General features: G+C 33.5%; 1 protein-coding gene across 1 annotated transcript in view; it reads left to right on the top strand.

The window, feature by feature from the left end:
• The window catches only part of LOC127723584 (testicular haploid expressed gene protein-like), a 66747-nt gene that overhangs the window by 7273 nt on the left and 40540 nt on the right, over positions 1–18934 (top strand). Inside the window, exon 4 of the mRNA XM_052230256.1 lies at positions 139–219. Within this exon, the coding sequence (XP_052086216.1) occupies positions 139–219 (81 nt within the window). The remainder of the gene's footprint in view (positions 1–138; positions 220–18934) is intronic.

Genomic DNA, 18934 nt, shown 5'->3' with positions numbered 1-18934 from the left:
GTATAGGCATTTTCCGAAAAATCTTTCACTTTTCGAAATAGATAGACATACATGTACAAGTAAGATAAGCAACAGCGAATTCAGAATAAGTTCAATTATTCGTTTTCCATCTTAAATCTATTTTAATGTTTTTTTTAGATAAAACTTTTAAGCCACCAGAAAGAGATTACAGAGATACTGAATTGGAAAAATTTTCAACTTTCATCAGTTCGTATACAGGTAAGTAATATTGAAGAAAATTCTAATATCTTAACTCTCTAAGTACAGCAGATTATAAATCGAAAGCAATATTACATGTTACATTTGTGATTCATTTAATAATGGTTGCCTTCAATGTTTATTGCTTTGTGTGTACGTGTGATGTTTCGGAGGAGTCGGGTATTCATGGCTAATGTCATCTTTTGTAGTGTTCGACATTTTTGGCGATTCGTGTTATCAATGGTTATATATCCTTCAGATTAACATGTGAGATGTACTTTGACTTCAACATATATGATATCTGCATCAGATAAATCAGTTTAGTTATCTTTCAATAACAAAGAATTATTTTTGACATTATATTATTTAGAATTATTTTACGTGAACCTTTGCTGTTGTTCGTCTGTTGTAGGGTTGTTCGTTTAATTAATTTTTACTGTACGTTTTTTTTCTATAAACTCTTCGTTTTTCCACTAATGCAGAGAAAATAGATTGAATAGCTATCATGAAAAAACGTTATGCACTCTTGCCCGTCCGGCTTAGTTATGATCCTTGCCTTTATTTGTGTCTCGAGTAAGCAGCCATTGTTCACAACCATAAGAATTATTTTCTCGGTAAACATGAAAGTAAACTGTATGCAGGGGTGGGAAATGTGGGGGAGGGTAGACTGTTTGGTTTGGCGGGCATAATGTTTAAGTACAATATACGCAATAACGTCCTGTCTGATTAAGGACGATAAATCCGATGCCTGTAGTAGGGAGAATATCTCTGAATGGGTATAGCCCTTCCAATCACACTTTGTGACGTACTAGAGTAGAAATTTCATAAGGCAAAATTTCATGTCTATATTAAAATATATGTTTTTACATTTCAAGGCCAAAAATTTCGCCGTTCATCCATGTCTATTCATTTTGCTGAACCCACCAACTGACTTTCTTATTGATGTGTTCCCGTCTTGAGTATGTCTAAACTATATGCCATTAGACGACAAGTAAATGGCAAACCAATTAATTTTCCTGGTTTTATTGTGATATTGTTTCATTTATATAGTGGTACAATTTGAAATGTAGCTGTACACTGTGAGTCAAATGTACGTCTCGTGAATCAAATTTCTTAGAGTGCTTTTTTTTTGACAATTTCTGTCTTATTTTTTAAGGATTTTTATTCTATTTTTGCCATGGCGTTGACAGTTTATTTTCGACTTACGAATTTCAATGTCCCTTTGGTATCTTTTACCTCTCTTTTGTTATCGGAGACAATTTATATTTTCAAATCGCATAGGCAAAATTAAAACTGTATAAAAAGTATGTTGAATGCTGCATCAACATCATTAAAAAAATGAAATTAATAAAACAAACATAAATGTTAAAGGACGTTTTTTAAATTTCTTTTCTTGTTACAAACACTCAGTCCATTGAAAACCATAGACCATCTAGTACTTTGTCACTACATAATTGTTATTTTGACATTTGTCACTACAAATACGAAAACACCGTGATTGTATTTGCATTCATCAGAATCCATAGATTTCCTCGACCGTCGATCGTTATAGATACTAGGTTGTCAATGCCGTCTTCAGAACACAAAACATTACGAATAAAATAGCAATCTGATGTCAATAAGCATACGCAATTTTTGCTCGAGTCTGTCACAAATATATTTCCATGACGGTCCGTGCACATGGAGGTAAATTTTGAACCATTCTGTTTATGTGATTGTATAAAGTTACCCGACAAGGTTATTGCGAAGATTTCATCGTCATATGCAACTAAAATTATGTTTGTCTTTGTAAATAAGGTGCATTTTGCCTGACTCCTAGCATTTCGTTGTGATATGGCTGCACTAGTAAAAGTTCTAAGTGTCTGTCCAGTTCCTTCAAGTTCATAGAAGATGTTATTCCTCAGAACCAACATATTTCCATTGTCCATAATCCATGCACAACCATGTTGGGGAAAAGCTGGTAACGTATTTTCCAATGGATCAATTTGCGTTTCAAAATTTTCTTCTCTTTGGAGTGGTATACTATCAATTTCATAATCTTTCCAAATAAAACATTTTCCAATGTTTACACCAATGATTGCCAAACTGTTTGTACTTTATGTGAAAGTGATTGCTGTGATTGTCCATTCATATCAAATATTGTGAGCGTGCCATTACTCACTCATGACACACGTGACACACGCGTGAAAATTGCCTGTTGTTACTATACTTGTACTTGTAAGACCACTGGTTATTTGAAAACTGTACTCCTTTGTGAAATGCCTAAAATTTGGAAAGCTTTGAATTTGCAGGGACGGAAATTGAGGTTTCAGCAAAACTTTAGTGTAATTATCTCGTTTAATGACGCCAAAATAATCCAGCATGTGATGATAGGATAATGTTCCTGGTTTAAAAATAGGTATATTTAATTTTAACTCAGTGCTAGAATAGCTTTCGTTATACATACGTGTTTTTGTGCACAAAACACTGCATAGTCTAATTACTTCAGCCGTTTGACCAAATTTGATAGTAGCTTCAATACTTTTGATTAATCTGATTATAGAGAGCCGATTTTGTTTAGCCTCTTCAATGTACGTTTCAAATGTCTTATAATCGGCACATGAAAATGACTCCAAGATCTCTAAATTTTCTGACATCACCATATCAACGGATTTACACATAAGTTCTTTTAAGTTCGAAGCTACACTTTCAAGTTCACCCTTTATTTGTTGAATATCTTTCCAATATTTATTTTCCTCTGACTTTGCATTGTGTATAACGTTGTCAAGAAAGGGTATCTTTGAATTCAGACTTCCCAATGTAGTGTTCAGTGTTGACTTCATGGCTTTAATAACAATATCTAGTTTTTCTGTTTTGTGACAGGCATGGTCGGATGTTTTACATTCTTCACATATTGGCAAATTGCATGACTTACAATATGAAGAATATCCCTTTGAATGTTCATCGCATTTACCGTCTTCCAATATCAGTTCATGGTGTTCCTCGGTTACTCTATTATTTAAATCATCTTCAATTTTATGTTTTCTCGACGTTTTGTTTCTCAAATGGTTATCATGGCAATGTTTGCACATACTCTGATCACAATCTACACACCTGGAATGGACATCCATTTCATCGCACATATCACAAATTCGCGGTTTACGTTTTTACCTCACCTGGCCCACAGGGCCAAGTGAGCTTTTCTCATCAATTGGCGTCCGTCGTCCGTCGTCGTCCGTCGTCGTCCGTTGTCGTTAACTTTTACAAAAATCTTCTCCTCTGAAACTACTAGGCAAAATTTGACCAAACTTGGCCACAATCATCATTAGGGTATCTAGTTTAAAAAGAGTGTCCGGTGACCCGGCCAACTAACCAAAATGGCCGCCATGGCCAAAAATAGAACAGGGGGGGGGGGGGGGTAAAATGTAGATTTTGGCTTATATCTCTGAAACCAAAGCATTTAGAGCAAATCTGACATGGGGTAAAATTGTGTATCAGGTCAAGATCTATCTGCCCTGAAATTTTCAGATGAATCTGACAACCGTTGTTGGGTTGCTGCCCCTGAATTGGTAATTTTAAGGAATTTTTGCCATTTTTGGTTATTATCTTGAATATTATTATAGATAGAGATGAACTGTAAACAGCAATAATGTTCAGCAAAGTAAGATTTACAAATAAGTCAATTTGACCAAAATGGTCAGTTGACCCCTTAAGGAGTTATTGCCCTTTATAGTCAATTTTTAACCATTTTTCGTAAATTTTTGTAATCTTTTACAAAAATCTTCTCCTCTGAAACTACTAAGACAAATTTAACCAAACTTGTACACAATCATCATTAGGGTATCTAGTTTGAAAAATGTGTCCGATGACCCCGCCCGCGAACTAAGATGGCCGACATGGCTAAAAAATAGTACATAGGGTAAAATGCAGTTTTTGGCTCATATCTCTGAAACCAAAGCATTTAGAGCAAATCTGACAGGGATAAAATTGTTCATTAGGTCAAGATCTATCTGCCCTGAAATTTTCAGACCAATCAGGCAACACGTTGTTGGGTTGCTGCCCCTGAATTGGTAATTTTAAGAAAATTTTGCAGCTTTTGGTTATTATCTTGAATATTATTACAGATAGAGATAAACTATAAACAGCAATAATGTACAGCAAAGTAAGATCTACAAATAAGTCAACATGACAAAAATGGTCAATTTACCCCTTAAGGAGCTATTGCCCTTTATAGTAATTTTTTTACAATTTTCATAAATTTTGTAAATTTTTGAAACTTTTACAAAATATTTTCCACTGTAGCTACTGGGCTAAGTTCATTATAGATAGAGATAATTGTAAGCAGCAAGAAAGTTCAGTAAAGTAAGATCTACAAACACATCACCATCACCAAAACACAATTTTGTCATGAATCCATCTGTGTCCTTTGTTTAATATGCACATAGACCAAGGTGAGCAACACAGGCTCTTTAGAGACTCTAGTTCTTTTCATTATTGCATAATTCGATGAATGGAAATAACGAAAGTCCATCAACGCCTCCTTTTGGTATAGGTAATTCCCTTCTACAACGTGGACACCGTAAGGTTTGTCCATTTTCAAGAAGTTTTTCTATACAAGGTGAACAAAAAACATGACAACAGTCAAGAAGTCTTGGAGTTCGGTAGGTCGACTTGCATACTGCACATAAATCATGATCTTCGACTTGTTGTTCTTCTGCAATTGATACTTCACGTACTGACAATTGTCCTTCTCCCATTGATGCTTAAAAAAGTATTAACAAAAATATCGAACTCAAAGGTAAATTCAAAAAGGGAGAGGACCATAAACATGATAAAATCAAACATTAGACTCTATCAACTGACGGAACAATTGGAAAACAACTGTCATATTTAAAGTATTGATAATGATCAATTGATAGTGAGAGACACGTGATATTTACAAACAGGTTTGTCTGGTATCTATTAATTTTTAGTTTATACAGACAAATATTTTCTCCGAATTGTTTTATAAGTCTTTTTAAAGTTTTAGACCTGTGCCATGAAACATTCGTTTTTCTAATACAAACAATCCCGTATATCCTTTCATGTTATGTTTGTTATAGTTAAGAAGCGATCCTTCCTCCAAATTCATCTTCCTGCACTTTATACTTTTAAAGTTCATACTTGTACATATATATGTATATGTATATGCTCGTTTACTGGGTCTTGATATGACTTGACGAACTATTTGTATTCATCTCCGTATGTTTACATGAATATAATATCAGTTTAATATGACAAAGTGTAAACTTTCATCCTCCAGTAACTTATACTACTTGATAACCGTTTTTATCTATCTCTCATATCTACTGGCAATTACATGCATTTCGTCTTAAAACTAAATCCATATTCCTATCCAATATAGCTTACCCGGTGTAACAAAAAAGCAAAACGACAAAGCTATGTTCGACAAACGTCCTGATTTTCTACCATTTTTAACGAGGGAGAATTCCATTGCTACAAAAAATAGATTGGTGTTTATTTTTGTATTCCGCATGTCAGTAACTTTCTATTAACACCGAAGCATATTAAATGAAACGAAATGCAACGTTTCTGCTCATTTCCTGTTAATGGCACCTTTTCAGTACACTAGGAGATAGATATAATGATTGTAAGGTAAAATATCGTCAAGCAACTTATATTTTTCAAACTTCTCCAAAGAAATAGAAAATCTTAAATGTGCTGTTCCTTTAAATCTTCTTTGTAACAGATAGACACGTCGAATCGGATCTTTACATTTTTCGCTTTCAAAAAATTAGCTTTAATCGTTCCTAGTGAAAACGGCAACGTCGATAACTTTCATAAGGAAGACATCAATTTCAACCTTGATCAACACGGATCTTGTTTCACATTAAAAGGGGCATTATCTGTAAAATTCAGGTTAACATATTTAACCCAAATTTTTATTTTTTATTTAACACATACTCAAACGTATATCAAAATTAGAAAAAACCCAAAAGAAACTTTTACCAATCTATCATCATTTTGTGCGTATTTTAGACTATACGCCATCTAAATATCCATCGGGGTGACACACGAGGACTGCCAACGACCATATAAACATAAACATTAATATCAATAGTTAGACAATGAAACTGAAGAAACAAGTCATTTCTGTATCCGTAATTGATATACAATGTAAGAATATGATATGATATAAGAATATAGCATTTCATATGTAACCTCGCATTTTGTTTAACTATAAAATGAAATGGTCAGTAGGAAAACATAGAAGATTAAATAGAATATGAGCTTTCAAATTTTACAGCACTTCTCTATAAAAATCATGGTTTCACACTATATGAATATGTTATTGAAATCCGACCTACTGGTGTAATTCAACATTTGATCAAACAAATAGTTGTATGATCAACAACATGCGTAGTTGACCTTGTGCATTGAAGCATTTTCAAAAGGATCAAAGACTGCTTGAACATTTTGCTTCGTTAAAAAAGAAAATATTGATGCCATGAATTATTGTTAGATTGAAAAATATTAGTTATTCTATTATCTTTACTTATTTTGTAAGGAAAAGTTTAGCGGATTTATTGACAATAGCCACAACTCAGACGACACTGATTAATGCTATCCTAATTGATAACATCAGACTGAAATCAACTTTAAAAACGTGTTGTTACTTATTTTACGAGTTTTAATATTCACACATCTTTCTTTTCGCACAAAAGTGAAGTTCTAACCAACCAAGTTCAAATTTGATCCATATATTTGGTTCTCCACATTGTGTAAATATAGAAAGCTAGTAAATGCAAATTTTGATTTAAAACTGCCATATTATTGCAAGGTTCTTTCTTAAGTTATTTGGTCTTTCCACTTCTCCATGGAAAAATGACCGAATAAGCTGTCCGTAGACTCCATATAAGAGTTATTTTCCCTTATGTACTTGATATAAGTGAGTTGTTTTTGTAACTGGTAAACCTTAATTGATAGAGACCCAAGGTCTATAGTTTTGAGGTTCTTGGTCCACTAAAAAGAAAATAAGGTCAATCAAAAGGTCAAGCTCATGTTTTTAATTTTTCTTAGTTTAGCTTATTATTGCTTCTCCTCAGATACCGTATAAGATATCGACAAAATGTTTTTACTTAACTGTTAGTTGCAACATGTCGTTACATATATATTTTGGTTAAAAGGGCGCGTTGACATTTAATTGGAATTTCCTCTCTAATCTGTATTGTGATATAAATCATCAACCATATATAACAGAGATATTTATACATGATTAAACAATAGATCTTTCCCATTAGGTTTGTAGACATATGACCTTGTAAAAGTCAGCCAGGTATGACCTTATGAAAACAGGAAGTAACCATTTGTTGCACCTATTTCATTTAGTACTACCTAGAACATGTAGAACAATATGTTTTTGGAATCAATGCGAAGTAACCTATTAGATGATTCCGAAAGTGAATTTTTGTAAACCGGAAGTATTACCTTATCTCCCTTATTTCAAGCAAGTATACAACGAAACCATATATATGTGGAATCAGCGTAATATAAGCTATTAGTTGACACTGAAAGTGACTTTGATATGACCAGAAGTGGCTAATTATCTCCAATAACTATGAAAAAAGTGAGTTAAACATTGTATTTTGGGACTCAGTATGAGATGAGCTATCCTCTAACACCACAGTTATATTTTTTATCCAAATTTTCTTATTTTAAGTGAACTTGGGTGGAAAGACCTTCTGAGAACAATTGGTTTTAAATCATCTTTAGTTTTCTTGTGGTTATCGGATTTTTACTTTAATACATACCCTTTTAATATTTACGCTTGGGGGGCAGTTAAAAATCTGTGATTCGAATGACCCAAATTATTATAAACAGCGATTCCTTTGTCTTTTATAATATACTTAGTAGTAAATACAGATAAATTGTATGTGTAATACGATCAATGGCAATCATGCTGTATCAGCCGTCCGTGATGATATCGATATCAGTCACGGTTGCAAAGGCTTTATCACATTCCTAATCTGTATGACGTCACGTCATCGATATCAGCCACGGTTGCAAAGGATTTATCAAACCCCTAATCTGTATTACGTCATGTCACGTGAAAAATAGCTACCAGAGGTATATAATAAAGTGTATATGATATGGCTTTTTCAATATCACACCGTATCAACCCTCAACCAATATAAACTCTCGTTCAGAGCTCTTGGGATTATATTGGTGTCTCGGGTTGATGCGGATGTGATACTGAAAAAGCCATATGATATTCTCTATTTATTATTTTATTGCCCAATAAATTCGACCCGTTAGTTGTTTCTTCCTTTCTTATTGATACGGTTTTATGGTATTGTCACATAAAGAAAAAAAGAGTTATCATGTAAATTCCAATAATTGTACAGATTTGGAACATTTTCCAAATTTCATCAGCTTGTATAAAGGTATGTAAATACAAAATGTTATTGCCGCTTAATTCATTTATGCGTTTACTTTGAAGCAACATATATGGTTTCTGTATCAGCAAATTAAGACAATGAACCTAGCTTACTTTTACTTTACCAAGTTTTTCCTATAATAAAGCTTTGTTTTCTTAAAGCGATTGTTAATGTACGTCCTTCTACGAGCCGTTTATTTCTCCATGCGCGAAAATAAAAAGGCCCGGTACTTACGAGATGCTTTAACATCACAATATATTCAAATGCCAGACCCAAAATATTGTCCTCACCAGTGGATTATTATAATTAGCCAGTTGGTAATTGTTTATGTGTTTTTTCCTGTTTTTTTTTTTTTTTTTATTTCCTAGTCGTTTGTTTCGTTTGTTGTTTCGTTTGTTGTTGGTTTTTTTTTTGTGGTTTTATACCGAATTTGGTGTTGGTAGTCTTCATTCAATACTTGGGACGATATTAGAGATTGTCCTATAATATAGACATTGCATTGTGTATTCTTTTGTATTTTGACGTCTAAGATACAGGGACTTTTTCGACGTTCAGTTGGAATCAAGTTCTCCCTCCAGGAGTACATAGCCACGTCCGGTCGATATATGAACGTGAAATTGATTTTTCGAGTTAGAAGAGTACCATTGCCTAGTGTGTTAATGATTCTTTGACAGATCTATTTGATCCGTAAGTGGTATAACATAAGGCGTCAACACTCATAAATCGATTAGGAAGAGACAAATCTAGTTAACAGACAGAAACTTGGGGAATTGCATAAAGCCCATGGGAGGCGACACCATTTGCGTCGACTTAATAAGCATATCCTGCTTTTCTTGCATTACCCGCAATGATAATTCACCTCAGTAAAAATGTCACAATCAGGAATAGGACACAATCAGTAAAATTACAGATCAGTCGACTTTAGTGGTATCTAAAGATCTTTGACCAGAAAACATGTGGCTAATGAGTTAAGACACCAACATGTAGTATCGGTCAACTGATTCGTAAACCTATCAAACATATTTAAGAGCATTTCCAAATCCACCGCGATTTATACCAGTTAATCCACTTTGAAAAACCTCCCAAACTAATTTATTGTATTTATTTTCGACTTGGATATGCATGATATATTTGGCACTGTACTTCCATCAAACAACAATAATAGATATTTTCTATTTTCTTATTTACTGGCTTATCTCATAAATATAGTACAAAACCTAATAGAACAATGGAAGTCAAATATATTTATTTGCGTAAATCAGATTTAAAGGGTTTTGTATTGTTGGTTTGTACATTGATTTTATAATATTTGTTCAAATTAGTATGACAATTGTTGTTTTCCTTTTTTCAAAAATAACCTTTCTAATATATGATATATGTTCTCCTTAAAATACTAAGTGCATTGAATATTATTGAGTATTCATGCAGTACTTTGTAAATGCATAATTGAAAGTTGGATATTTGTCACTACAAATACGAAAACACTGCGATATTATTATTTCCATTATACAGACTCGTTAGTATCCATAAATTTCCTCTTCCATCGATGGTCAAAGACGAGGGTGTAGTGATACCATCTTCGGAAGTCAACACACTACGAATAAAGCGACCATCAGAAGTGAGCCTCTATATGCCATGATTATTTGCATCAGCCATAAATACATTTCCGTGACGGTCAATGCACATAGAATTAACGATCGAACCATTAAACTTATGTGAATATCGTATGTCTCCAGACAATGTTCTAAGATCATTTTTGTCATGGTATTTCCAGTGTCTTTAACTTCATAGAATTTGTCTTTTAAAAGAACCAACATATTTCCATTGTCCATTATACAAGCACGACCCTTCGGAGAAAGACCTTGTATGTCATTTTCCCATGAATCGATTGTTGTCGAAATTTTTTCTTCTGTTTGTATTTGTATGCAATCAATTTTATAATTATCCCACAAACAGATTTTTCCTTCGTTTACCCCAATGATGTCAAACCTGCTTCCATTAATATTGGGCGTAAGTAGTTGTTTTGGTTTTCCATTTATATCAAAAATATTAATAGTTCCAGTATATCCATAATTTTGCGAAAGCATATTTGTGACACATACGTGGGAATCGCCTATTGTACCTGTTTGACCAGTGTTGCTCTGAAAACTTGACTCCTTCGTAAAATGTCTAACATTTGGACCGCGATGAATTTGAAGGCATGGAAATTGAGGTTTCAGTAAAACTTTGATGTTATTATCTCGTTCAATTATGCCAAAAGAATCATGTATCTGATGATCTATCAACGTTCCTGGTTTAAACATAGGTCTATGTAATTTCAACTCAGAACCAGTATATTCGTCGTTATACATACGTGTGTCTGTGCACAAAGCACTGCATAATCTTACTGTTTCTTTTGAATGGCCATATTTGATGGTAGCCTCAATTGCTGTGATTAATCTGATAATAAACAGTCGATTTAGTTCAGCCTCTTCAACGTATGTTTCAATTGTTTTCCTATCAACACGCGAAAATGACTCCAAAATATCTAAGTTTTCGAACATGACCATATCAATTGATTTACACATCAGTTCCTTTAAGGATGAAGCTTCATTCCAAACTTCTGCCTGCAATTGTCTGATATCTTTCCAGTATTTATTTTCCCCGGACTTTGCATTTTCTACAATGTTGTCAAGAAATGGTATCTTTGATTTAAGGCTTATCATCGTAGTGTTCAAGGTTGATTTCATGGCTTTAATAACAATGTCTAGTTTTTCCGTTTTGTGACAGGCATGTATGGATTTATGACATGACATTCTTCACAAATAGGTAAATTGCAAGACTTACAATATAAAGATAATTCTTTTGTATGTTCATCACATTGAATGTCTTTTTATATCCGTTCAGTTTTGTCTTCAGACATTTCCTTATTTTTGTCGTCTACTATTTTGTGATTTTTGAACGTCTTGTTTTTCAAGTGGTATTCATGGCAATTTTTGCACATGTTCTGTTCACAATTTTCACATATGGAATGGACTTCTGTTTCATCGCACATTTCACAAGTTCTTTCTTTTTTGGTTTTGTTTTCGTCATTGCTTATTTCGATGAATGGAAATAAAGAAAATCCATCAACGCCTCCTTGTGGTATTGGCATTTCCCTTCTACAAAGTGGACACCGAAATATTTGCCCATTTTCAATAAGTTTTTCTAAACAAGGTGAACAAAAAGCATGACAACAGTCGAGAAGTCTTGGAGTGGTGTATGCTGACTTGCAAACTCCACACAAGTCCTGATCTTCTAGACGTCGTCCTTCCGCCATTGACACTTAATGCATTAATAATAAAAGCAATGTATGTGATGGTAGTCACGTGATATTTAAAAATACATAGTATATTGGTCTATTGAAATATTAATTCAACCGAAAGATGTTGTTCTTATTGTTTCACAGGCCTTTAAGATCTTTTAAACCTGTATCATAAAACAAATGTAGAGACATATTAGTTATGTCGTATACCCTTATCAAACCTTTTACTGATATCGATCCGGTATTGCGTTTCTTCAAAATTATCTTCTTGCTCTTTGTACTTACAAACCTTCATGTATAGGCGTTTTATCATAGATCCGTATGCATATCCAATATGGCTTACAATGACGAAAGTATTGTTAGAAAAAGTCATGATTTCTTTTGCCGTTAATGATAATGAAATAAAATTGCTGCATAAAAATTGCATTTCCACTTTTTTCAAATTGCAATTTACGGTTCCTTTTGTCTTGTATACAATTTTATCTTTATTTATACATGACTACCGAAAGATATAAAAGGACAAGGATGTTCAAGGGTGGATCTAGAAATTTTTCAGGGGGCGGGTGTGGGGTTAAGTCAACAAAACGCACTTTCAAAATATTTCCATTTTGTCATTCAAATTAACGTCTTTAAGGTCTAAAAAAAATTGAAACACATGGTGTACAAAATTGATTCCAAAAGGCAAATTCTTTTTTCTTAGACCGCCTTTGGAGTTTTGTAGAAGCAAGCTTGCCTCGACTGCGGGAGGTCGTGGTTTCGAACACCGGCGGGTCAAACCGAAAACAATGATATTTGGTATTTGTTGCTTCTCTGCTCTGTTCGCGCCATATAGAAATAAGAACAAAGAACAAAGACTGTTTTGCTGAATAATGTATCCTAATAGGGTAGCCTGCCTTCCTGTGGATTAATTCCTAGCACCCGACTCTACATGTTGGTTGAGTACAAAGCAGTTTGTATATGCATATCACATGACCATATACTCGTCCTGAATATGCATTTAAATTGCCACTGGATGTTAAAAAAAATCTTCCATCAAAATCATCATTATCATCATTTTTTTTTTCTTTGATGTCTGCGAGCAAAATTTTAAAAGATCTTATAAAAGTGCAAAGCATAATGTACATGCATCAGCGCAAATCCATGTAGTCATTTTTTACCTATTGTTGCACGTAAACAGATTTTCATGAACACTAGGAAACTTTTTGATCGCTCACTTTCGCAACTGATTACTGTCCTGCAAACAATTCTAAGAAGATAACGATGTTCAGGCGGTCAAACTTGATGGATGTCTTAAGGTTTTCAGTTTCTAACTTTGCCATGGTCTGTTTTGTATTTTGCCAGAAATGAAACCACATTTTTACTCTGTAAGAATGCCCAGTTGTCGAAGTTATAAAATTCAAGAACAGTTGTATGCTTTCGATTCATGACATGATAGGTCCATTAAGGTTCGTTGGTACTTAGAATTCGGCTGATTTGTGGTTTTTCCTGACTAAAGGTTGCACTTTTATAAATACAGACAATGCAATTTCCAATAGGAAGTCCTTTTACGGCTAAAATTGTGCCACTTTCACTATGAAGTTTCGTTAAAAAATATATCCTGGAACGGAAAAATCACATGCACTACTATTTTTCAAGGTCGAACAAGGTTGTACGCTTACACCTAAATTCTTTGCTACCCATCCCTCTACTTTGAGTCTTCCTGAGAATTCAATTTGACCGCTTTCTAACTGCATGTTTTACTGGTAAAATTCCCAAGTTGTGTCTCTATAAAACAAAGAGATCATATCTAAGAACCACTAGGTAAACAAAACAAAATATCTATGAATATCAAATATCTCCCCAAAAGATGCGTGGTTTTTTGAATCAGCTGTGCAACCTATTAAGGGTACAAAATTTCAAAACATGTAAAAAATTCTAAATTTAAAATATTTGTTTTTTTCTCAATCGATTTATGAATTTCGAATAGCGGTATACTACTGTTGCCTTTATTCATAAAGGGTAGAGTATAAGATTGTTGATGTCGTTTATAATCAGAACGAATAGTAATTTGGAAAAAAACGTTTAAACATTTCAAATATAAATATATCTAAATTGAAGAACGAAAAACGTTTAAAATTGAGAATCGTCTCTCCATTTTCACGCCTGCATATAAAAAGAACAGAATAAGCAATGAACGTCGGTGATAACAAATCATTTATATAAAAACATATGTCAAGGTACATAACAAGGTAAATCAATTGTATTAGTATTAGAACGAAAAGTTTATCAATGATAGACTAATTGGTAAATAAATACATATTTCAATCATACTCTATATGGTGCACCATGTTTGCCAGCCTCAATCGCGTGTACTCGGTGACACCCCTTGATCCATTTCTGATTTTAACAACAACATATTAACGTTCGGCCTTCGACAATGAGCAAAGCCCAACACAATGCCCCAAATTTACAAAATGGGAACCATTTCATAACAGAAAACCAATGTCGCTGATTTGTGCTAACATCATTGAACAAAAAGTAATTTCGGCCGACTGCAGCTAACAACAATCACGATAATACAGGCTCCTGACTTTGACCAGGCACACACAGAATGGGGTGGGGCTCAACATAACAGAAAGCTAAAGGCGCTGATTTGTGCTAAAATCATTGAACAAAAAGCAATGTCGGCAGACTGCAACTAACAAAAAGCAATTTCGGCAGACTGCAACTAACAACAGTCACGATATTACAGGCTCCTGACTTTGACCAGGCGCATACAGAATGGGTGGTCCTCAATATGTTTGTGAGTGCTGATCACTCCTCGACCTTGGCCATTCGCTTAAAGTGCAACTTAGGAAAATGTTCATTCTCTGTAAAAATCAGTAAGAAATACCTGGACGCATCAAATTGGAACGGAACGCAAAAATAAATAACATAAAGACAAAAGAAAAGTTACTGACTTGACTTTTTAATGACGTAAATATAAGTTCTTTCAGCAGGTAAATGGTCACCACTTATAATATGTTTTGTCAAATATTTAAGTAAATGTTGATGTACAGCGGAGATGTGAGTACACTGGCAGCATTTCAATGACAAGTTGTGTTTTTATGGTAACGATAACTGTAAGTTGTTCTTAATGTATTCTTAATTTTTGGCATAATAGATTTACTGAGACAAAGTATAAATATACTGTTGTAATATCAATTTGGCATAACTTGGCCATTCAGTCTTCATAAGACTAATTAGTTGCTTTAAAATCGAAGGCATAACCAATTAAGACGTTGAAGATCAATGAAAACAAAAGGTGCGAAAGGTCATATCAGATCTTGAAAACCCTTCATGTATAATTATTTAAAGTAAAGGATGAGTAGCCTATATTAGAGTGTAGGATGGTGAGATTTATGTACCAACAGATTAACTTAATTAACCTTTTTCAGTATCAAATAGCATTCTTAGATACGCGTAATTATTAATTTTTGTTTGCCTGTGTCATCACAGAGTTAAGTGCTTTTCTGAACATATTTATAATCTACATTTTCTATGTATCTTTTAAAATTGTTGTTTCAATCGTCATGATGAAATTGGAGGATGAACGCTAGTTTTATCATCTTATTCATTATCTTAACAAGTGTATATGAATACATATCGAAAATTTGAAAAATATTTTTGTGTAGCAAAATGTTATAATCACTTCTATATTCCCTCCATGTTGGGTATTTTGCGTATTTTGGAAGCAGTTTTTTTTATAAGTTCTTAAACGGCATTACAATATATGTTTTAATCAGTCATATTGTCACAATCGGGAATAGGGCACAATCAGTTAATTGTTTACTTCAATTGGTAAATTGTATAATAATAAGTAGTTTGAAAGAAGACAACCGGCTGATGTACATGAAAATAATCTATGACATGAAATATTTCAAATTTATAAATCAAAATCTGTGCATGTAACATATTTTGGCAGCAACAAGTAACATGAGTAGGGTAAATATATCTGAGAAATTTTTTTTCTTCTTTTTTCTACATTTGAGGCACTATAAGTTAAACGATTTTAAATGGAAAAGTTTGAACTGTTCAAAACGCTAGTTACTTTTTCACTACAAGTAAGAAAATACTGCAATAGCTTTTCGATCCATAAGAACCCACAAATTGCCTCTTCCATCGATGGTTACAGATTGTGGTCTGAAAATTACATCTTCATATAATATATCTCGAACATAATGGCCATCTGAACTCAGCAAGAATATACGGTGTTTGTTTGAATCATCCACAAAAACATTAACATGGCGATCTTCACACATTGACGCAATGTTACTTTTCTCATATTTATGCGAATGTTTGAGGTCACCACTTAAAGAAATCGCGAATACTTCGTTACTATAAGCAACTACAATTGTTTTTGTCTGTGTATATAAAATTCACTTTGCCTTATTATGAATGCGTTCCAAAATATAGGCGCAAGAAAACATTCGAACAGTTTTACCTGTTTTATTAACTTCGTAAAATGTGTTGTTTATTAGAAATAACATGTTTCCGTTGTCTATTATACATGCACAGCCTTGTTCGGAAAGATTAGGTAGGTCATTTTCCCATGAAAGATACTTTGTGGAAATTGCTCCTCCAATTTGTTTTTCATCTAAGGTTCTTATTTTTGGTCCGAACCATAAAATGAATTTTCCGTTGTTAAAACAAATGAATTCAAGTGTGGTTCCAATGTCTACATATTGTGTCGAAATTACATTTGATTTACCTCTTAAGTCATAAGCTGTGACTTTACAAAGATAGTTCCTGTCATTACGAGAACAACTTTCGTGTGTAACACAAACGTGAGGTCCGCCTGCTGTCATCAATTTTGATGCACCATATTCGACCTTAAACTTAAATTCTTGTTTAAAAGTTATTATGCTCATAAAACCAATAGTTTGAAGACATGGGAAATGCACTGTAGGTAAAACTGTTGTGTTTTCATCTGCTTCGACTGATCCAAAAAAATCTTTCATATGGTTAAACGACAACGTGTCTGGATTATATTTAGGGAATTTTAACATCATCCCGGACAGTGAATAGTTTTCATCGTACATTTTTATTGTCTGCAAATGGCACTGCTGAATTCTACTATTTTGGATTGGATACCACAGTTAATAATTGCTTCTATTGTCTTTTTGAATTTTATAATAGCAATACGGTGGTGTTCAGCTTCATCTATCTAGGTTTGCAGAGTTTTCTTATCTGTATGCGAAAGAGATTCTAGGTTTTGCAAAGAATCGGATAAAATCATATCAACTGATGTACACATCCATTCTTTCAAATTGAATGCAGCCCTCCGCAATTCAGTTTTTGTTTGTTCTATGTGTGTCTGGTATTTCTTTTTTTCTGTTTTTGCATTTTCTATTGTGTTGTCCAAAAAGGGTATTTTTGAATTTAAACTTGTAATCAACGTAGTCAAAGATAAGGTCATGTTTTTAACAGCAAAATCTAAATATTCGGTTTTGTGAAGGAAGTGTTTTGATTCTTTACAATCCTTTCAGATAAGCGAATTGCATGACTTACAGTAAAATAAAAATTCCTTCACATGCTCACCGCATTGTATGTCTCCCGGTCGCATTCCATCTTGTTTTTTAGGAAGTTCTGTGTTTTCTTCAACTAGTTTGTGTTTCCTGAAAGTTTTATTTCTCAAATGGTAGTCATGGCAACTTTTGCACATGTTCTGATCACAGTCTATACATCTGGAATGAATTTCAATTTCATCACACATTTCGCATGTTCTTTTTGTTTCGTTTGTCTTAACACTGTTGCTCTTCGTCGTATATGGAAAAAAATGGAACACTTTCAATGCCTTCTTTTGGAACTGGAAGGTCTCTTCTACAAAGCGGACATCGGAATGTTTGCTTACCCTCTATAAGTTTTTCCAAACAAGGCGTACAAAATATATGAAAACAGTCCAAAAGTCTTGGAGAGGTATATTGCGAGTTGCATATTGCACAAAAATTCTCTTCTTCAGCCAGTAGTCTTTTCGCCATATTTACTCTTTACTCTTGATTTGCAATAACAGTATGCAAGAGGTTGTCACGCGGAAATTGCATTGTATGGTTGCTAGGCTTCCATATCAACATAACAAGCATGAGGATAAACAAATGCATTGTCTTCTACCAAACATATTGCCAAATCTGCATTTTTACAAAATATTGTAATCTTTCATTAACTGGCATTCACAAGTTACGTCATTCCTAAGTTATCCGTATAATCTGAGATACAAAAGAATTGGTATCCGTATCAAATTAATATTTAAACTATAATAGTTCATTATATGAACATGATACAGATACAAAAGTAAAAAGTACTAATTAAACATGTGTCAATGTGCGAAAGCAGGTTATCTACTGTGGATTCATTATTATTCGTTGGAAACCAATTTTCGTTGATTTCGTGGTTACAGGTGAACCACGAATTTAAATGTTCAACTAAGTACAAATTTTCTATAAGCTTGTATGCAGACCTTAGTAAAACCAAGAAATCAAATATCTACGAAAATACAGAGCTTTCTCAATCCACGAAAATTGGTACCCACGACAATCAATGAATCCACAGTATTTTGAGACAACTACAGACAACTTCTATTGATGCTAACAAGCTAAACAGGGACGATCAACTATGCGCCATCAACACAAAATCAGATGCTACACTAAAATACAACATACATGTATTTTAAAATCTATACAATTATGAAAAGAGTCAATAATTATAATTATAAGTACCGAATAAATATGGTTTCGGTTCTCCTTAAAACATGTCTTCGTAAAATAGTTTTAACATGGCCACTACAAATAAATATGAAAAAATTTAAAATATGGCCGTTGGCAAACATTTACCCAATAGTCAGGGTCATGAATTTTCCGTACGTTGTGACAAAGTTTCAGACGAAAATATTTTTTCATTTTTTTTCAATTACTATAGTCGTCATCATGTTCTCAGTCACAGTAGTTAAGCAAATTTTCGTCTACTGTGGGTTCATATTTATTCGTGGTAAACCAATTTTTGTGGGTTTCGTGGGTCACAA

The sequence above is a fragment of the Mytilus californianus genome, unplaced genomic scaffold (genome assembly GCF_021869535.1).
Source record: "Mytilus californianus isolate M0D057914Y unplaced genomic scaffold, xbMytCali1.0.p SCAF_13, whole genome shotgun sequence".
Taxonomy (NCBI): domain Eukaryota; kingdom Metazoa; phylum Mollusca; class Bivalvia; order Mytilida; family Mytilidae; genus Mytilus; species Mytilus californianus.
This window is presented reverse-complemented; position numbering and strand designations above follow the sequence as displayed.